At 38.0% G+C, this 23,226-nt stretch overlaps 1 protein-coding gene across 1 annotated transcript in view; it reads left to right on the plus strand.

Moving 5' to 3' along the window:
* The window catches only part of LOC134539536 (uncharacterized), a 115,266-nt gene that overhangs the window by 18,591 nt on the left and 73,449 nt on the right, over positions 1–23,226 (plus strand). The window contains exon 3 of the mRNA XM_063381639.1: positions 3,617–3,774. Coding sequence (XP_063237709.1) covers positions 3,617–3,774 — 158 coding nt within the window. The remainder of the gene's footprint in view (positions 1–3,616; positions 3,775–23,226) is intronic.

Here is a 23,226-nt window from a genome sequence, read left to right on the forward strand (position 1 = left end):
ATTATAAAAGTAGTTTCTCTGGAGCTAATCAAGAGGGATGTAAATTATGTGGTATGAATTATAAACATGGTAAATCTACCCACATTTTTTTAAAACTTTCTGAACTTCTTTTTTAAGGTGAAATTTTGTAAATATGGTTTTATAATTTTGAAAACATACCTTCTGATCAAATAAAACTTAATGATGATATTGGATAAAATAAATAAGCATACCTTAAACTACCTTATCTTAAACAACTATCTCTTAAATATCACTTCTTAAGTTGTAACGGGTGTAAATATTATTTTTAAAAAATGTATAGAATCCATTAAATCAGTTTTGGCATGAAAAATCCAAACTCAATATTTGTTATATTTATTTTGGGCATAAAATCTGCGTTAAAAAAGGGGATGATTTTGTTTTTTATTTGGCTAACGGATACTGATATATTTACGTAGTTCTACGATTTAACATTGGCATCCGTATGGGTAAAGGGGACAAAGATATTAAGAAATTTTCGTATTTTGATCAAGTATACTAAGCAAACTAAGTATCATCTAATACGTTTACATAGTAAATTTGATATCTGTACTCTTTGTTTCAAATGAAGATGCAATTGTATCAAATATCTTTAAATAAGGGAGTTATTTGTAATAAGATGAAATTATTTAATTATTCTAAGCATAGCTTTAACATTAGTTAATGGAAGTATAAGTGTAAACGATGGCATAAACTAAGTTTAAATGGATAAATGTGCGTCTTTAACCAATTTTTAAACGTCTTCCTATTGAAATTAGTAGTAGGTAAGTTTGATTCCATCATAATAAAATATATATTCTAACACACAAAAATCGAAGGTATATATTCAAATAATCTATACAAAAAAATGGAAAAAGCCTTCCACATAACAACTTAAAATATTATTTTAAACGGTTTTGTTATGAATTACATCTGTTGTGTCTATTTATTTCGTAAAAATGTTTGGAATAAACCACATACATATTTTTAATGGTAAGACATTGGCAATACCCTGAAAATGCTTGCCGTAGCTGCGGATATCAACTAGTTTAATAACAGGGTTGGCAGCAATTCAAGATAAAAGTTGTGTTAAGAGAATAACCCACCCATATTTCAAAGGCAAATAATAATTTAGAATTTTATTTGCTTTCTGGAATGTAAATTTCCACCGTATTAGCCTCATATACCATCTAAAATATATTCACTAAACAATATATATTAATTAATTTGTATTATGTATTATGTTTATATTTAATAGTTAATTGTTTTCTATATATGTATAGTAACCATTGTATAGCGCTATATTAAATTGAATAATATTTTATACTTTAGAAAATCATGCCTTAATTTTTTGCAAAACTGTGGTGACAGTACTAGATTATAAGAGTCGAGAGTTCTACATACACATACATACAACACAGAATATTTTATTAACAAATACCTGAATCTAACCTTAGCATATTTCCTTGCTTTTATTTGTATGCTACTACCTTATTGTATTGTCAGCTTGTTTTCTATTTCACATGAACGCCTGCAGAATTTAGCATTAATGATTAAGTTAGGTTGTGTTGAGGCAGTCCCGGACAGCGAGTGGCCGGCATGACCGCGTCCTTGTTACTCACTTCTGGTTCCAACAACAACACGGATGCATATTACATTTGATACATAGCATGGTTGGTTCATGCCGGTATTCAAAGAATAAACGTAAGGAATGAATAACGAACATAAACATATGAACGACAAAATAACCTAAACTAATGTCAAATTTTTACATGCTTAGACAACACAGCGAATTGAATACAAGGAATTTAGTCAGAAAATAATGAAAGCACAGACAAATGCAGGCGGCTGAATAAATGACGAGACATTTGCAATCAGATCATTAAATACTTAAAAAAAATTGGTTGTCTGTAAAGTCGGTTTACGGACGATAGTTTAACGCGACAAAGTCATAACAAAACATTGATTAAATGATTGTATACTTTTGTAAATTAAATTGAATCATTTTTATTTTAATAATAAAAGAATAAATACTTGAAATTATACTAGTAATCAGATTTTTAAAATGCAAGAATAATTAACCTTTATTGCCGAAATTGTTGTAATAAGCAATGAAAACCACATTAACTTTTCACTTCACTTTATAAACAGTCGACGAAACAGTTCACGTGTAGATGACTTGTAATTAATTTTAAAAACTGGCGTTTAGCTATAAAGTTTAAATATAATATTGAACAAGTTTTCATATAAATAAACTGTAATCAAATATCCTTCATCAATTATATGAATCACCGTAATTTTTTAGTCAATTGTAACATAACCTATTATTACTGCACTCGCCGACAGCGGAACGGAACACAGCGTAACGGAACAATGAGCGTAACGGAACAATGAGCGTAACGGGACACAGCGTAACGGAACAATGTGCGTAAGGGGACACTTTTTCGTGCGTGCAGCCGGCGTTCATCGATTTATTAGACGTTGTCACGTCAAAAATCTCCATGTAATACAGAGACAGATGAACACAGTGGAGAAACTAAACAGTTGACGGATGTTGTGTATGGATTTTAAATGTAACAACACCTAATATTAGCTGTTATCCAAGTGTTTGTATATACATCTGCAATGAACTGCATTTGTTACGTATTTTCCGTGCTTCGACTATCTTGGATTTTCTCCGTCATTTAGCTCTTTTTCCTCCCCTTCCACTTCCCCCCTTGCAGCCTTCACTACTCCTTTCTTTTGGTAGTGTCTTTCCCCCACTCCTTCACCCGTAGATCTTCTTTCGCGGAGGTGTACATTTTCTAGTTCATATCCGTTTTAAAATCATTCTTGTTCGTTTAGTTCTCTTGAGCAGATACTTAGTGACGGTGTCAGAATCGGTCATGGACGTGTAAGTATATTTCCTTGGAGTTGTACGTTTGTCTGTCTTTCGTAAGTGGCTTAGTACGTAACTTGTTTAAATACATTTTGGTCCGTCACCTTCAAAATTGAGTTTACTTGTTTCTTTGTTTTGCTACGTCGCTACTGAACCCATGATAGTTTCCACTGCGGCACTTTCTTAAATACCTTATGTTATACTTAACGTACACGTGTGTTACCTCAATGTTTAATGAATGGATCAGTATCGCCTTGTTTATATCTCGTCGATAAATGAATCTTCTTGCATGTTGCATGTTTAGGCAAATTACGAATTTATTTATTATTTGTTTCTAATTGAATAAATGTTTAAATTTTTTGTTTATCTTGTCTCCTTTCCTACAGGAACTAACCAATTGCAGGTGCCTCCTACTTTAAGGGGCGAAATGTTCTTTCACACTTTTTTTTTTTTGAAAACACATTCATGATCATAACTTATATCTCCTCGGCAGGTTGCAGCATCCTCTGAAGGAGATTGTTCTCTGTTGATTTTATTGGTCACAGTCTGCTGCACATCTTTAATAACAAATCCTGATATTTTTTTCCTATGGTAATAAGCATAAACCAACAATGGTGAATGCCTAACATAACATGTTAAACCAATCTTTATTATTGCGAGACTCGTTTTCAAAAACGATCATCGCTGCAGGAAGCAGAGATGCCGCCGAATGCTGTCGGCTCTTAGGGGTCATTTTGGCAGCCTTGCAGGTGACGGTCCCATTCGGAATCGCCCTTCCGACGGTGAAGAAGGGCCGCAGAGCCCCCAAGGCGGGGCCCGCCGTCGAAGACGACTGCGGAGAAGACTTCCAGCATCGTCTCCAGCTGGACAAACTGGACTCCTACTTCGATTACCTGCAGGTAGGTGGTTGCTCGCGTCATAGCGACGTGCCTTATTACTCCGAGCCGCCTCAGGGCAGTTCTGGTACATCCGAGGTCACAGATGCACACTTGGACAAGGCTCAGTTACTGTGCTGCCATACTTCGCATTTCTTTGGTAATAACTGCTATATGTTAATAATGTTCGCAGACTTTCACAGCCATTGTCTGAAGTAGCTAGGCTTCTGGGTTGTAGCCGCGTCCTTGGCGAATAATTCACCGACGTTTCGGTCGACCTTGCAGTCGCCATCATCAGGGAGGTTCTGAAGCAGGATAACTTGTAAGAACCTCAGTATGTAACTGCTACCCTGATGATGGCGACTGCAATGTCGACTGAAACGTCGGTGAATTTTTCGCCAAGAACACGGCTACAGCCCAGAAGCCAAGCTACTTCAATGCTATATGTTGTTCATACATGAGGCAAGTTATTAAAATATGAAAATTATATATATTATGTTTCCGGAGCTTCAGATAATGTGTTACTTGTTCTGGTAGGTTTACAGTGTATTTATAAGGATTGTGAATTACAAAATGTTATACAATGTTCGGATTTACAATTTTTTGTGTCAGTTGTGTGTCCCTCCTAACTATTGTACCTTGTAGACCGCAAACCGCAAAGGTCGGTACATTGAAACTCTAAATTATTCTTCCACCAGATCTCAACAAAAGTTATTTCGCACACAGCCAATTCAGAAAAAAACATAAAGTTCCTATAGGCGCCTGTCCAAACAATTGAAGATTTAGTCAATCACTTATCAACAAAAAATATTTGGCTGATAACTTGTCCTTACTCCAAAAATTTTAACTTCAAAATAGCGATATGCTCCTCTGCCAGAATTAACTGTAGATGCATAAAAAAATGTTACACTTCCTTTTTACTGTCTTTCAGTAACACAGTTTTTTTTGGGCTGTCAGTTCTACAAAAGTGTTACTGACAACATAAATGTTCAAATTTCGGGCCATGGAATGTTCGATGCATAAAATAGATAAGTTGCGTAAACTTTCTTGTCCCATAGAATTTCTTAAATAAGATTTTATAAATTTTTATTTCGAAAATGATCGCTCTGTACGGCAATGACTACAAATAACATATAACCAGTGCATACAACATGAAGCTTAAAGACATAAAATGATTCTTTATGATTAATAAATCAGCAAGTTCTCTTATGGAATATGATTATTATATTTCGTTTCCTAAAGTGGATAGAAAACTGAGAATTTCCTGGGCAAACGAGGCATATGTCTCTTTTTATGACCAAACAAATTCTAAAGCATTTTCCAATAAATCGGCGTAATTTATATTTTGCAAAGTGGCAGGTTGCAAGACACTGAAATCGGAAACATTTTCATTATTCACAAGGCAACGCGATCTCAGTTCATTAATGATGATGTCCAATACACGATTGAAAACGTTCACTTTAAACAAGCTTTCGGGATCTTGGAGAGGTTCAATTCTTCCAAAATACGTCAAAATAACGTTTCACTTTCCTCTGACCAGTTTAATGAAATTCAGTGTTTCATACACCGTTTTTCTGCTACGCTATTTGCTTGCGTTTTTAAAGCCTCAAATTCATGTCGATATTGTTCAAGTTCTTCCAGACAGACTTGCAAACGCTTTGGGGTTTTTGAAAGATCGATGGCTGTAGAAGTGCTTTAGAAGTGCTTTAGAAGTGCTTTAGAAGTTCTTTAGAGTCCGCGTCGATGGTCCGTAACATGTTTTAATGGAAAACCAGTGACCAGAGTTGTAGTTTTCGTTCGAACTTCTTCAGTGAAAGAGCTTTTTTTGGAACAAAACAATAGTTTATTTTTACGATTTCTGAACTTCAACAAATCGAACTTTTAAAGCAAAAATGGCATCGAAACGTTCTGCCCATCTAGTTTAATTTAATGTTTTTAGTGGTACCGAAGTTGAAGTATTCCCTTCTTTATTTGATATAAAACCTGATAATACCTAAAGTTCTTATTTGATACTCTGCCCCCCAAAAATTATAAATTTGCTCAATAGTTTTAAAAAATGTTTGCATTTTTATAACTTCTTTTACTGCAACATTAACTACCAGATTTAAATTATGAGCCACCGCACTGGACATACACCGCATTTGGCTCGATATATATCATAAGTTTTTGATCTCCACCATAAGTGCCTTTCATGTTATTAGAACCGTCATATCCTTGCCCACGACACTTATTTAGAGGAATACTTTTATCATTTATAAATTTAATATTCTGGTTGGACATTGCTAACGCAGTTTGATCCTTAACTTCAAGAAATACTAAAAATGACCAACTACGAGCGCCTTTGGAGTTCAATGTTCATCTTTCTCGATCACACGGTAACGGTAAAGTTCACACAACTGATTTGTTTTCGAAATATATCGAGTCGTATAAAATATAATGAAGAAAAATGGTGCGGTTGTTATTTCATTAACCAGCGCGTTTTCAACTTCTTGAACCAGGACAGCTAATTTTGTATTTTTGGTCTTAAGTATTTTGTCTGGTCCTTTGGTTTACTAAACAATTCTCGTAAATAGGATCGTATCTCGCTTATAACTCAACAATAATCTAAAGGATTTCTCTTGGGCATGAATCATTGCTGTATGCCTTTTCTACATGGCCAAGAAAAGATAAATTACAGAAGCGTAGCGAGTATTTGGCGCCAAAAATATTATTCTTTCATAATTATGGACTCTTGCTCTTCAACTAGTGTTCCATGTAATCACCATTGTCGATATAAAAGACAGGAATCCAAATGATTTTTTTGAGTGTCGTGTCTTTCTATGGCTTCTACAATATGATTATAATAGTCATAGCCTTCTATCAAAACATTTGTATATTTTTAGTTGCCCTTTTCGAAGAACCAACATGGTTCACAGTAGTATAGGATAGTATTTTCTGGGACAGGATTCAGGATGTGGAGCTGTGTGTCCTTTCCGCCATCTTGGATTTGTGACGTCACGGCGGCAAAAATTCCTCAAAATTCCTCAAAATTCCTCAAAAATGACTCAAAAATTTCCGTTTTAAGAAAAAATTTCCCGTTTTCGAGGGAAAAATTCCCGTTTCGAGGGAAAATTAGGATTTCGAAAAACCACAAAAGTCGTTTTGCATTAAAAACCACGAAATTCCTGATAGAGGCTTAAGCATCCTTAACTCAAGCCTCAGTTAAGCCTCTTTTAGGATTATGAAGTCATGTCCGCCATCTTGGATCCGCCATTTTGGATGACGTCATTTTGTTTTCTAGAAAATTCCGACATTGTGTTGTCCGCCATTTTGAATGATGACGTCTCCGTTGCAATTATCGTTATGGTCGCCATCTTGAAAATCCGCAATTTTTATGTTAGAAAAACGGGAAAATTTTTAAAAATCATTAAAAAAATTAAATAATAAAATTAAATACAAATCTTAAAAACCACTGTTGCAGTAATCGTTACGGTCGCCATCTTGGATTATATAAATGTTGCATATTTCGTTACACCCACCATCTTGGTTGAGTACCATGTCATTCTTACACTTTACCTTACGACCACCATATTGGATCCTATTAATGTTGCAATTATCGTTATGGACGCCATCTTGAAATTTAGACGCCATCTTGTAATTTAGACGCCATCATGTAATTTAGACGCCATCTTGGACATCCGTAATTTTTATGTTAGAAAATCGGGAAAAATTCCAAAATTCATCAAAAAAAATTAACTTTTCAGAATTCTGATTGATTATATGGATTCCCGTCCTTAGATCGAAACCGATGAGGACAAAAAAAATATCACATCAGATCCTTCCTCTACAGAAGCCACCTACAGACTGACCTACCACCACCAATAACAAGGTATTTACCATCAGCTGGTATGACGTCATGTCCGCCATCTTGTCTTTGTCCGCTGGAGACCGCCATCTTGGTTTCGTCTGCTAGAGTGTGCTGACGACATGTTAGTATAATGTTCTGTTCACCATAACTTTGATCTCTTATATTGACATTGAACTTTGTCATTCACCTTGAACTTTGACCTTGACCTTGAACTTTGACCTTGAACTTTGACCTTGACCTTGAAATTTGACCTTGACCTTAAAATTTGACCTTAACCTTGAAATTTGACCTTGACCTTGAAATTTGACCTTGACCTTTAAATTTGACCTTGACCTTGAAATTCGACTTTGTCCTTGAAATTTGTCTTTGTCCTTGTCGACCATCATGGATCCGTCATTTTATGTTTAGTACATGCTAGCGGTCATTGCCATCATCATGTTTTCGTCTGCTGGTGGATACCATCTTGTGTGTACTTGTATTATAGAGTACATTTCCATCATGATAGTTTTATTCTAACCTGTTACAGTGCAGTAATCATTTATTATTACCGAGATGCCCGCCATCTTAAAATTTGGCCGCCATCTTGAAATCATGTAATTATTTAGCTAGAAATGCGGGGAAAGTACCAAAAGTCTCCGAGGAAATCAATTATTAATTTTCATATTGAATCGATGGATCCCTGTCCACGGTTCGATTCTTGACCAGTGACAGTTGTAACTAATTATGAAATAAATTTTAGATTCTGTTTTCCATTACCTTTCACGGAGTTTATTAATCATTCACTCTACGAAAAACAACTCAAGTCAATATACCTGACCAACGAATTAATACAGTGCCGATTAGCCTATTATGAAAGTCTAATTTTTCATTAATCTGAATAACATATAAGCTGTTCATGTTCAAAGCCATACATATAGATCAATTGTCTTCAGTCCATGAGACCGAGTCACGTCATTATCAGACGTATAGGCTAGTCATTTCAGGTCCGCATGAACTTCGTCGTTAGCTAATTATATTCAATTAATCCCTCGTGAAATTTTTTATACTTACTAAAGGACCAAGTGACCTTGAAAAATATTTTAGTAACACCAAGAGGTTTTTAAACTAGTAAATATTCAATCACTACATTTTGTACTACGCACAATCAAAAAAAAAAAAGGAAGCACCATCATCGAAAAGGCAGCACCATCAATGAAAAGCCAGCACATTTGGAAGCACCGACAACGAAAAGGAAGCACCATCAACGAAAAGGCAGCACCGCCAACGAAAAGGAAGCACATTTGGAAGCACCGACAACGAAAAGGCAGCACCGGCATCGAAAAGGAAGCACATTTGGAAGCACCGACAACGAAAAGGCAGCACCGGCATCGAAAAGGAAGCACATTTGGAAGCACCGACAACGAAAAGGCAGCACCGGCATCGAAATAGGTACCACATTTGGAAGCACCGACAACGAACAGGCAGCACATTTGGAAGCACCGACAACGAAAAGGCAGCACTGTCATCGAAAAGGCAGCGCATTTGAAAGCAGCGTCAACGAAAAGGCAGCACATTTGAAAGCACCGTCAACGAAAAGGCAGCTCATTTGAAAGCATCGTCAACGAAAAGGTAGCACATTTTGGAAGCACCGTCATCGAAAAGGCAGCACCATCAATGAAAAGCCAGCACATTTGGTAGCACCGACAACGAAAAGTCAGCACCGCCAACGAACAGGCAGCACATTTGGAAGCACCGACAACGAAAAGGAAGCACCATCAACGAAAAGGCCGCACCATCAACGAAAAGGAAGCACATTTGGAAGCACAAGTTACGAGAACTTAATCTTAGTTAGAAATCTGAATACAAAAAAAAAACATTAAATTTTTATGATTGCAATTATTTATTTCTTTACATTATACAAATACAAGTAAAACAAGCCATTATTGTATGTAGCCAGCTTTCCTCAGTTCTTTGAGTATGAATGATATTTCTTTGATGCACGAATAGTTTCCTGCACAAAGCGAGTCATGTAGAAGTCTTAGCCGATCAACCAATATGTTTGGATCGTTCCATGAAGTGTAATCAGTCTCTTCTACCACCATCTTACTTGTTTGATTATTATAAATATTATTTTCTCTGCTGTCTTCCGTTTTAACACCATCCTCTGGGTAACTTTCATTATCGAGACAATGATCATCACAAGCTTGATCCGTTTTATTTAATATATCACGATGTTTCCATCGTTTCAGTCTCAGGTCACCACCACAGTCTTCGATCTTGCCTGCTTTAGTTGCTTCATCACAGTCTATACCTTTGTCAACAGCCTCAGAGTCGCTGTAGCAATCACCGTAGAAGGCATCATCTTCACCCAGATTACCGTAAGAATTCGATGCCGATGATGTCGAAGTGTCTTCATCGTCTTCATGCTTCCTTTTTAGGAGTCCATCATTTTTACAGAGTAGGAAAGATCTACTTGAATTCGGCTGGAATGTATTCTCACATTTCACGTTAAGGATTCTTCCATTGTCTTCATTCTTCCATAAATCATCATCATCCTTCAATTTAAGTTTTTTGTCGAGATCGGAAGAGCCGCGAACATAATCTCTCCCAAGACAAGGAAAATTATTGTCGTAATGTAAATCACTCTTCCTTAGCCTAGTAGAGCCATCGTTGTCCTCTAGCTTGTACGCAGGCTTGGCGTTACAAGTTCTGTCATGTCTTTTTAAGCTCTCTCTCCGCGTAAACGACTTGCTACATCTAACACAACTTATCATATTACGTAGTGGATTTTTAACACAGTCATTCTTCTCGTGTTGTCTTCCATTCTTTCTCAAGATAAATTCTTTGCTGCAAAACTTACACCTGTGTCCTTTCAATACAGCAACAGTCACCGAATCAGGATTCATATTAGTTACTGAGACTATTGTCAGATGCAAACTGAGTGAATTAAATTAGATACATTACTTAAATAGAATTTTCTAAATATTTCAACAGCATGAATTAAGTTACCTCATACAAAAGAAATTGAATACTCAGTGTGTGGACATACTTAAACTAAAAAAAAATAATCATGCTCCTGATAAACATTCAGCCTCCTACCTAACCTGGCTTAAAAAAAAATCTTAAATCAACTGCTTATAATTACACACACACAATACCAAATCAAATGAAATACTAAAGTGCAATTTGTAAAAAAAAAATTACTTAACTTAATTAAAATACTTAACTCTATAACAAGACCATTTCATTTCTACACTTATTCAGAGTACATGTGAGTAGGCTTTCTGTCTCCACTCCCCTAATTAAAACCTGAAAATGGAAGGTATGCAAATTAAAACACCTGAATATGTTGTTCCTTGCTGATAAACATAAACACTTATCTCAAACACTGGCTGAAAAAAAAGAAAATGATTACCATTACAGAATAGGCCAAATTTAAAAAAAAAAATTAATAATACTTTCTCATGCTTAAAACATTTATAAATAACCTGGCTGTACCTCGTGACCCCTGAAACAGATATGGTTAAAACCAAACATCACCATTACACCAAACAAATTTAAAAAAAATAACACACACCCTACAATTAGACATACCCTAGCCTCACACCATTTTGTCGCAAGCGCCCTCGGTCTCCGTCAAGATCAACACAAATGTCACTCAAAATAAACATTAGGGGGGGGGGGTGGTAGCAGTAGAGCTGGTACCGGGATGGTCTAACCTCCTTAGGACAGGGGGTGTAGGGTGTTGACTGAAAGAAAATAAAGTATTATTTATCCCACATCGTTTAAGGTTTTATTTCTGGTAAACTGTGACCAACACAAAAGTAAATAAATAACTAATTAAATAATTAAATAAAGTCAATCATGTCAAAATATCTCTGGTAACAAACAAATTAAATTATTAAAACATTAAATACTCTTTTGAAATAAGTAAAAGAGAACGCTTATTACTTTTTTTTAAAATAACATGATTCTTAACACACACCTCGACCCATCCTTAAGCTAAAATTAACGAAAGAAATTTTACATTACTGGATACCACAAACTGCCTGCACTCCTGGAAAGAATAAAAACGTTAAGTCATCCTAACCCAATTTTAAAATACGCCCACAGATGTTACAAGAGGTGAAGGAAAATTACGAGTTCGCCATTATTACAAACACCTTCGAAAGGCAGCACGCAGCTACCCGCCAGGCCGGGGCTCCGACAGACCTCCAGCACCTCACCGAGAAGAACCACCCCGGTGCACCCAGGGTGGCCCCCTTTATTACATTCACTTCACAACGTCATCACGTCGAGAACACTCCACGCGAAAACAATAATCCCGGCCGCGATTTCACAACACAACGCCATTCCGCCAACCGACGCTATCCCCCCCTCCACCGGTCATGCTAGACTCGCACTTCTGCCACCTGGTGGCGACACAAACACCAGCACGTCACGCGCACGAACAGCAACGCAGCAAAACCAACCAGGGCGGCCAACACTCCCGGAGATTCCAGGACAGGATGACGCAACCGCCCGCGCAGCTGGCCAGGCTCTCGGGCGGCGAATCACGTCACCGTCCCAGAAAAACAGAGAGCGTTAGCAATCTACCGCGCCAGGAAAACAAAAGTCAAAGCCCGAGTGTCGCAAACAAGTGTCAGGAACTCACGCGGGCTCACAAAGCACTACATGTGTAAAGCCAAATTAAAAAACTCTACACGTAAAATTTTACCGCGTGACAATATTACGTAGTGGATTTTTAACACAGTCATTCTTCTCGTGTTGTCTTCCATTCTTTCTCAAGATAAATTCTTTGCTGCAAAACTTACACCTGTGTCCTTTCAATACAGCAACAGTCACCGAATCAGGATTCATATTAGTTACTGAGACTATTGTCAGATGCAAACTGAGTGAATTAAATTAGATACATTACTTAAATAGAATTTTCTAAATATTTCAACAGCAAGAATTAAGTTACCTCATACAAAAGAAATTGTTTCATGTGGTTTCGATTATTAGCATGAGATGTTGCCACGTGTTGTGTTGAGTCATAATTTATCTAGTTCTTTTATGTGGTATGCGGGATGCTCACTAACGTTCGCAAAACAAGGATGGCTTCGCTAGACATCAAGGAGAAGGAAGTTTATCTTTCATGTTAATGCTTCTCAGCTGTCTCAAAGCTTATTATTTGTCTGAGTAAAGTTATTATTTTTTAAATCCACCTGATTAAAATATTGTATGTTCTAATTTATTGACAGAATTTCACTGATTAAATGTAACTCTGAATAAAAATGACATGACTCAGTAAGTAAAAAATTCTTCATGCAGAGATAGATCTCTCACAAATAATCAGGAGCACTCGGTGAAAACCATCAGATGTCTAGCCAGGAATAATCAGAAACACTTGGAGAAAGCCATCAATATAATATCAAGATTAATCAGAAGCACTCGGAGAAATCCATCAGATGTCTAGTTAGGTATAATCAGAAGCACACGGAGAAAACCACCATAATATTGTCAAGAATAATCGAAAGCTCACGGAGAATACCACCATAATATTGTCAAGAATAATCAGCACACGGAGAAAACCACCATAATATTAACAATAATAATCAGAAGCACACGGAGAAAACCACCATAATATTGACAAGAATAATCGGAAGCACACGGAGAAAACCACCACAAGGTTTCTTTGATATCATAAAAATACAGAAAAAAATATTTAATAAATAACATAAAAAAATTAATAAAAAAATTTAAATGACAAAATAAAATACAAAAATACATAAACAGATTCTGCTAGCTTGTGAACTTCTCATTGTTGAGCAAAGATATAGTTCTAGTACAAGCCAGAATCTGTTTATGTATTTTTGTATTTTATTTTGTCATTTAAATTTTTTTATTAATTTTTTTATGTTATTTATTAAATATTTTTTTCTGTATTTTTATGATATCAAAGAAACCTTGTGGTGGTTTTCTCCGTGTGCTTCCGATTATTCTTGTCAATATTATGGTGGTTTTCTCCGTGTGCTTCTGATTATTATTGTTAATATTATGGTGGTTTTCTCCGTGTGCTGATTATTCTTGACAATATTATGGTGGTATTCTCCGTGAGCTTTCGATTATTCTTGACAATATTATGGTGGTTTACTCCGTGTGCTTCTGATTATACCTAACTAGACATCTGATGGATTTCTCCGAGTGCTTCTGATTAATCTTGATATTATATTGATGGCTTTCTCCAAGTGTTTCTGATTATTCCTGGCTAGACATCTGATGGTTTTCATCGAGTGCTCCTGATTATTTGTGAGAGATCTATCTCTGCATGAAGAATTTTTTACTTACTGAGTCATGTCATTTTTATTCAGAGTTACATTTAATCAGTGAAATTCTGTCAATAAATTAGAACATACAATATTTTAATCAGGTGGATTTAAAAAATAATAACTTTACTCAGACAAATAATAAGCTTTGAGACAGCTGAGAAGCATTAACATGAAAGATAAACTTCCTTCTCCTTGATGTCTAGCGAAGCCATCCTTGTTTTGCGAACGTTAGTGAGCATCCCGCATACCACATAAAAGAACTAGATAAATTATGACTCAACACAACACGTGGCAACATCTCATGCTAATAATCGAAACCACATGAAACAATTTCTTTTGTATGAGGTAACTTAATTCTTGCTGTTGAAATATTTAGAAAATTCTATTTAAGTAATGTATCTAATTTAATTCACTCAGTTTGCATCTGACAATAGTCTCAGTAACTAATATGAATCCTGATTCGGTGACTGTTGCTGTATTGAAAGGACACAGGTGTAAGTTTTGCAGCAAAGAATTTATCTTGAGAAAGAATGGAAGACAACACGAGAAGAATGACTGTGTTAAAAATCCACTACGTAATATTGTCACGCGGTAAAATTTTACGTGTAGAGTTTTTTAATTTGGCTTTACACATGTAGTGCTTTGTGAGCCCGTGTGAGTTCCTGACACTTGTTTGCGACACTCGGGCTTTGACTTTTGTTTTCCTGGCGCGGTAGATTGCTAACGCTCTCTGTTTTTCTGGGACGGTGACGTGATTCGCCGCCCGAGAGCCTGGCCAGCTGCGCGGGCGGTTGCGTCATCCTGTCCTGGAATCTCCGGGAGTGTTGGCCGCCCTGGTTGGTTTTGCTGCGTTGCTGTTCGTGCGCGTGACGTGCTGGTGTTTGTGTCGCCACCAGGTGGCAGAAGTGCGAGTCTAGCATGATCGGTGGAGGGGGGGATAGCGTCGGTTGGCGGAATGGCGTTGTGTTGTGAAATCGCGGCCGGGATTATTGTTTTCGCGTGGAGTGTTCTCGACGTGATGACGTTGTGAAGTGAATGTAATAAAGGGGGCCACCCTGGGTGCGCCGGGGTGGTTCTTCTCGGTGAGGTGCTGGAGGTCTGTCGGAGCCCCGGCCTGGCGGGTAGCTGCGTGCTGCCTTTCGAAGGTGTTTGTAATAATGGCGAACTCGTAATTTTCCTTCACCTCTTGTAACATCTGTGGGCGTATTTTAAAATTGGGTTAGGATGACTTAACGTTTTGATTCTTTCCAGGAGTGCAGGCAGTTTGTGGTATCCAGTAATGTAAAATTTCTTTCGTTAATTTTAGCTTAAGGATGGGTCGAGGTGTGTGTTAAGAATCATGTTATTTTAAAAAAAAGTAATAAGCGTTCTCTTTTACTTATTTCAAAAGAGTATTTAATGTTTTAATAATTTAATTTGTTTGTTACCAGAGATATTTTGACATGATTGACTTTATTTAATTATTTAATTAGTTATTTATTTACTTTTGTGTTGGTCACAGTTTACCAGAAATAAAACCTTAAACGATGTGGGATAAATAATACTTTATTTTCTTTCAGTCAACACCCTACACCCCCTGTCCTAAGGAGGTTAGACCATCCCGGTACCAGCTCTACTGCTACCACCCCCCCCCCTAATGTTTATTTTGAGTGACATTTGTGTTGATCTTGACGGAGACCGAGGGCGCTTGCGACAAAATGGTGTGAGGCTAGGGTATGTCTAATTGTAGGGTGTGTGTTATTTTTTTTAAATTTGTTTGGTGTAATGGTGATGTTTGGTTTTAACCATATCTGTTTCAGGGGTCACGAGGTACAGCCAGGTTATTTATAAATGTTTTAAGCATGAGAAAGTATTATTAATTTTTTTTTAAAATTTGGCCTATTCTGTAATGGTAATCATTTTCTTTTTTTTCAGCCAGTGTTTGAGATAAGTGTTTATGTTTATCAGCAAGGAACAACATATTCAGGTGTTTTAATTTGCATACCTTCCATTTTCAGGTTTTAATTAGGGGAGTGGAGACAGAAAGCCTACTCACATGTACTCTGAATAAGTGTAGAAATGAAATGGTCTTGTTATAGAGTTAAGTATTTTAATTAAGTTAAGTAATTTTTTTTTTACAAATTGCACTTTAGTATTTCATTTGATTTGGTATTGTGTGTGTGTAATTATAAGCAGTTGATTTAAGATTTTTTTTTAAGCCAGGTTAGGTAGGAGGCTGAATGTTTATCAGGAGCATGATTATTTTTTTAGTTTAAGTATGTCCACACACTGAGTATTCTGTTTATTTTTTTTTTATGTTTGGGCATGTCTTATCAATACACTCTTAGCCTATGTACTGACGACAAGACAGGGATACCTGATATTTGTGGAAATAGTAGTTCAGATGAGGAGCCCCTGGTAAAGATACAAGAAAAATTGCATTTGTTAAACTCAGCACCTAGAGGAGACCACCACGACACAATGGAGGCAGGGAAATTTTTTGTGGAACCTAGCTATTTTTGGGGGAGACAAATAGAAGATGTCGATGAGTTTATAAAACAGTTTAGGAGAGCAGCCAAGGTCAATGGCTGGAATGACCAAAAATGTATTGCGTATTTACCCACATTTCTCAGGGGACCAGCTAGCCGCTGGTATGACAGTTATGAGTCAACATTGGAAAATGTGAAAACGTTTGATGAATTAGCCACTGCTTTAAAGGCTGCTTTTGTTCGTGTAGGTCAGGTAGAAGACCTGGAAATAAGACTTCAATCAAGAGTACAGGGTGGGGAGGAACCATTTGAATCTTTTATTTACGACGTTCTTCACCTTTGTAATCGGCTTGACCCCAAAATGCCAGAAGCCAATAAAGTGAGATATTTATTAAGAGGCTTACGACCGGATATTGTGGAGAAAGTTATGTTGTTTCCTAACAACACAGTAGACCAGTTGCTAGGAAATTTAAGAAAAATTGAGGCAGGCCTATACTATGCGAAGAGTCATGATAGATTAAAGGGAAGTGGGGCAGTAAAACCAGAACAAGTTCCTGTTCGAAATATCAGGGAGGCAGACACAATGGATTCAAAAATAGAAAATAGACTAATGGAGTTGGGGAAACAGTTAAAGCAACTGCGTGAAGAAATGGAAGTTTTAAGAGTTCAGCCCATACACTTACAAAATTTCAGACCTAGTGGAGAAAATAGAAATAATCTTAACAAACAGAAACACAACAGTACACCTAGAGACACAACCCAAGATCCCGGTTCTAGAACCTTTGCTAGACCCCAGAGGACCTTTGATGGGAGACCCATCTGTTTTAAATGCAACAAGCCGGGACACATTCAGTGGAACTGTCGCTCACAGCCAAATATGCAGAAAACAGGGAAACTAGGCAGGAAAAGTTATGCACAGACTAGGAATGCATTCTGTAAAAACACAATGTCCCTTTTTAAGTGCGATGGGGTGTTCAGTTTAAAAACTAAGATTTTTGGGACAGAGATCCCCGTTTTTATAGATAGCGGCGCTGCTGTATCTTTAGTGGATAGTAAGTTAATTCCTAAACGTTTTTGGAAACCAGCAGAACACAGAGTTGTAGCAGGGGTGTCTGCACAAACCCACCACTTGAATCACATGGTTATGCTGGGTTTTAAATTAGGCCAATTTTTTTATCATCACCCAGTAGGACTGGTAGAGACACCAATCCGTGGTCTTATTTTAGGATGTGATTTTCTTACTAAGTTTGAGGCAGTAATTTCATGTAAGGGAAACAGAAATACTTTATTTACAATAAACCATCCCACTGCAGGCATTCCAGTACAAGGAGCAGAGGTGAGGGAGGCTAAGGACAGACACATAAAACATGATAAAATTAACGCACCCCCTTGTGATAACCAAGTTCAGAAGTCAGGAACCCAAGATGATCCTCCTAAAGTAAACAAAATTGAATCAGAACCTACTTTGAGGTTAGGTTGTGTCAGGATAAAAGAGCATTCACACAACGAGGCTAGGATGCATCAACGAATTCCAGTGTGTTTTGCAGGTAATGATTTAGCAGAGGAAGTCGGTAGTAGAACCCTAAGGGGCAAAGAGAAAACATTAAAATTACCAGTTTTTGTTGTGAAAGATGCTGATTTGACTAAGAAGCAACAGTCTGACCCCAGGTTAATGCCTTCAGGACCTAAGACAAAATTACGTAGACGGACCAAAAATGTTTCTTTGCTTAATGATGTGTTTTGCTATAACAATCCCAAGCCAGATAGAGTAGACAAACGCAGGTACGACAAACGAAGACGAGCGGTGAGTTATAAGGTGGGGCAGGAAGTGTTAGTGTTTACTCCGATCCGGAAAAAGGGGCTTTCGGAGAAGTTGTTGCATCGCTGGTTTGGTCCTTTTGTTGTTGAGAAAAAAATATCTGATAATCTGTATCGGTTAAAAAAGTGTCAACGTGGTAAAGTTAGCTATGAGGTAACTAATGTGGAAAGAATGAAACCATTCTTTGCTGCCTGAGTTTTATTTATTTATTTTTTATTTTTTTTTATGGTGATGTCAATTGTGAGCCCTGTTTGTATTGTGTCTAGATTCTTTGTAAGGCCATCAAGTATTTGTTTATTGGTGTTCGTTTGTTGTGTATTGTAACCTGTGATACATTTCATTTCGGTCCTGGGTAATTTTGTTTAATAGTGACTTGTCAATTTAAGATTTGTTTTTTTTAAGTCGCTCGTAAGAGTGTTTCAGGTACCCTCAAAGCCACTCGGGCCCTCATAATGAAGACAACTTGCTGGTGGCTACTGATGGGTATGCTGGTGCTGTCTCGAGGGGATGACGCGCCTCATTCGCCGTTCCAACCTAAGACAGTGGGGGTCATCGCTGGTGCCCATTTCGAACCTCTACCAAAGGTGATGTTGTATACCTCATCGGTACCTTTAAATTTTAAGGTCCCCTGGCCATTACAATTATCAGAAATTCATGAAGGTATAACACTTTTGAGTTCTTGCCCCTCTAATGCATCCTCTGACTGGTGTTCAGTTTTCCGGGAATTAAAACAGGTTATGTTTTATTCTGATATGCTGTTGAATAAACTAAATGATGCAGCTGGTGAGAATTTGGAGTATGACAGTGTGGTTAATAGAGAAAAGCGAGGCTTATCTTTTATTGGCGATTTTGTAAGATGGTGTTGTGATGTGGCAGTGACCAGTCAAGTAGAAAGTTTATTTCTAAATCAGCAACAGATTTCTCTGCATATTGATCAGATGGAAGCACAAATCATAGATGACCATGTGGCGCTTGCCAATTTGAGTAATTCTATTAGTGTTGTTAATGAAGCCATGACGAGTGTTTTGAAAAGAGTTCAAACGAAATTCACTAACCTTACTGATTACCTGAGAACTTTTAGAGAAGCAATGAAAGTTCGTTTTTCCGGGATGGTAAAAGAAATAGGTCACTCTTTTCAGTTACAATTATTATTAGCGGCTCAGTTAGCTAAGCAAGCTCACACTCTAACTCGTATTGAAGTTTTGGATCAATGCCGCTCACATAAGATTCCTTCTGTTTTGATTACGCCGGCACTTTTGCAGGAAAAATTGCAGGATTTGGAAACTATCCTTGTTAAAGATGGTTATAAATTAGCAATTAGTAGTACCCAAGTTCAGGCTTATTTCCATTTGCCTATTTGTAGATGTAATGCGTTTAAAGAGAGTCTGTATGGGTCAGTCAAAATCCCTATTGTACGCTATAGCTCTAATTGGAAGTTGTTTCAGTTTGTTGGTATACCTTTTCATTGGAAGAATAATACATGTCACCTAGAACATGAACCAAACTTTTTAGCAGTGGATGGTAACCACCTAGTGACGATCCAAGGACGTAATTTGTTGGACTGCCGGCCTTTGGAGGAGAATTTGTGTTTTGTGCCTAGATTTTCAGGAGACACCTTGGGAAGTGCATTGTGCCCCAAAGCTTTGTTTCAGGGGGTTACAATCGAAAGACTTGCAGAACTTTGTACTTTTCAATGCCGTTCCGGAACTCACCTCATGATCACGCAGGCTGGGCCGGAACGCTATTTTTTGACTCACCTTAGGGGCAAGGTGGAGTTACAGTGTGCCAAGAATCCTAACCAAACTTTGTTTATAGATGATGAAGAACGACAAGGTGCTGTGGACATAGAAGTTCCATGTGACTGTCGATTGTATTTGAATAGTGAATTGAAAATTAATGAATTGTACCCTTGTGACTATAGAGCTAAGTCTAAGTTTCAACTACTTCATGTGATCCCAGCAGCCTGGACTAGGTTAAAGAAATTAAAGATTTTTCTCGGACTGCTTCCAGCCACACAGTTTTCCCCTCATTGGAGGATTGTTTAGATGAGGACTGGCCCTCTGCCATTCCTCATTTGAATTTCACGGTTTCTCGGTTCACTAGATTGGACCCCATTTCTTTGAATAAACCGGTTTCATGGTCAGACATGTTCAGAGTATTGCATTATTTGTGATAGGGGGTACCCTATTTTTGGTTATTATTAGAAATCCATACCTTGTGGGTATTGGAACGTTCCCACGTGTAGCTGCACTGGATGAGACCACTATGTTAAATGCTGAACTTACTGTTATGGTTTTTATATTGGGAATTGTAATTGGTATGTTGGCTTTTCTTATCTGGAAGTGTATTCAACTTAAACGAAGTGCACAGAAAAATTTGAAGATATCGTCCCCAGTCACGCCTGTTGAGGCCTCCACGAGTGGAGAGGCTATGGACTTACGAGAACGATTACGTATTGAAAATGTAATAAAGGCCAAATTGTCTAGTAACACTGGTGATGAATTTCTTGTAAACATCACACTTATCGAACCATGAGGTAAATTTTCTTTGATTGATGGACTCATCCTAATTGTTTACTGTTATCGCGGTTTGTAATTATTTCAAAATGGTATTTGTTGTTTAATGAAGAATTAGCTATGTTTTTTAAAACAAAGTAAGTTACGACTAATTATTTGGGCACATTGGTGTATTGTTTATAAAGATTTAGATTTTGTTTGTTAACCAGAGATGTCCCTACGTGTCTGATATTTTGATAGGTTATGCTGGATTGGAGGTTAAGCCAAGAAAGAGTTCCTTATCTCCTTTACCTTCCTTCCATACTCCTTCCAGTGTCATGTACTGTGCGTTTGAACCAGATTTCCATGGACTCGGAGAGCCAGGACCAACTTTAAACCCGACATGTGGTGCTAGTGTAGAAGATGAACTGTTATAGCATCAATCATCGTGTCCATCCTCATTACCGAGGATCTGGGACTATACAGCCTGTACCTGGTGGTGGGAAAAAGTAACTGTTATCCCTTCCAGGAATTGTTGTGGGCTGTGTGTGTAACTCCTGTGGAAGTGCATTCGTCGGATGACCCCAGTTGATTGCGACATGTATGTGTGGACTCTCAGTTTCTAGAAGAGAAGAGACGAGACTGCTTGGTCGCAGTGGGGTTCGCCGCTATCATGGCATTGCTACGTTGAGAAGCCAGTGCTACATTTCTGTACTAATGATTTTGGTGAACGTTCTATCCCGCAGCTGGTTGCTGCCATTACGACTCTGTGAAGATTTTGGACTTCAACTAACTTTTGAAACTTTTGAACTACCTTCTGGTTCCTACCTAGAAGCGTATCCTCTTGTGCCCTCGGTCCTCTTAAAAGGGGAAGGATATTTTGTTACAAATTTCTTGTTTTGCTCGGGTTAACCTTTATTTGTAGGTTATAAGTTTTGTATCCTAATTATTGAATCTGCGGGGTAAACAGGCACCTGGGTTCATCAATGGTTAGGCGTTTTTGGATTCCCATACCTACCTTGTTTGAGATTTGCCTATGTTAGACACTGTTGTTAAATGACATTAATGAAAGGTTAAATTTATGAGTATGTCCTTTTCTATTGTTGAAGTATGTTGCTACCCCTATGTAAGTTTATGTTTTTGAATCACCTAAGATTATTTTTTTGTTGTTATTGTTTATTTTGTTGATGAATCTGATGCTGGGTATGAAAGTTTCACAGTATTGTTGGATGGCACTGCTGGCAACATACAGCAGAGATGGCTGGAGCTGAGGGGTGCTACTCCAAATGGTGGAGCCCTGGACTTGGGGACGAGCTGCAGATCGTCCACCGGGATCATGGCTCCCGCTGCCCCTTCGAGCTGTTCTGTCACCATACTCCGCCTCTCTCGGCTGTAGGCCAGTCAAGATAGGCTTACATGTGCTTGTACACAGTTTAAGTGAAAACCTCAAGATTACTTTATTTAGCTCAATACAACTATGTACGCTCATAATTGGAGATATGAAATTGTAATTTTATGATGTAAGCAATCGGATCAATCTTTGGATACCTCGAACCCGTCTTTAAGTTTAGCTCTGTTTGTTATGTTATCGATTCTCCTCTGGCCGGTCTTGCTATGACTTTTAGGAATTGGCTCGTGCCTCTCAGGCTACTTTTGTAATCTTAATAGTTAACATTGTAAAAGTTTCTTTCAATCCTTTGTTTGTAAATTTAAAGTTGTGGTTCTTGGCTTGTGGGGCACAAGCCCTCGTCGTCCGATGTGATGTCACGCGGTAAAATTTTACGTGTAGAGTTTTTTAATTTGGCTTTACACATGTAGTGCTTTGTGAGCCCGCGTGAGTTCCTGACACTTGTTTGCGACACTCGGGCTTTGACTTTTGTTTTCCTGGCGCGGTAGATTGCTAACGCTCTCTGTTTTTCTGGGACGGTGACGTGATTCGCCGCCCGAGAGCCTGGCCAGCTGCGCGGGCGGTTGCGTCATCCTGTCCTGGAATCTCCGGGAGTGTTGGCCGCCCTGGTTGGTTTTGCTGCGTTGCTGTTCGTGCGCGTGACGTGCTGGTGTTTGTGTCGCCACCAGGTGGCAGAAGTGCGAGTCTAGCATGACCGGTGGAGGGGGGGATAGCGTCGGTTGGCGGAATGGCGTTGTGTTGTGAAATCGCGGCCGGGATTATTGTTTTCGCGTGGAGTGTTCTCGACGTGATGACGTTGTGAAGTGAATGTAATAAAGGGGGCCACCCTGGGTGCACCGGGGTGGTTCTTCTCGGTGAGGTGCTGGAGGTCTGTCGGAGCCCCGGCCTGGCGGGTAGCTGCGTGCTGCCTTTCGAAGGTGTTTGTAAGTAATGGCGAACTCGTAATTTTCTTTCACCTCTTGTAACATCTGTGGGCGTATTTTAAAATTGGGTTAGGATTACTTAACGTTTTGATTCTTTCCAGGAGTGCAGGCAGTTTGTGGTATCCAGTAATGTAAAATTTCTTTCGTTAATTTTAGCTTAAGGATGGGTCGAGGTGTGTGTTAAGAATCATGTTATTTTAAAAAAAAAGTAATAAGCGTTCTCTTT

Source organism: Bacillus rossius, chromosome 15 (genome assembly GCF_032445375.1).
Source record: "Bacillus rossius redtenbacheri isolate Brsri chromosome 15, Brsri_v3, whole genome shotgun sequence".
NCBI lineage: Eukaryota > Metazoa > Arthropoda > Insecta > Phasmatodea > Bacillidae > Bacillus > Bacillus rossius.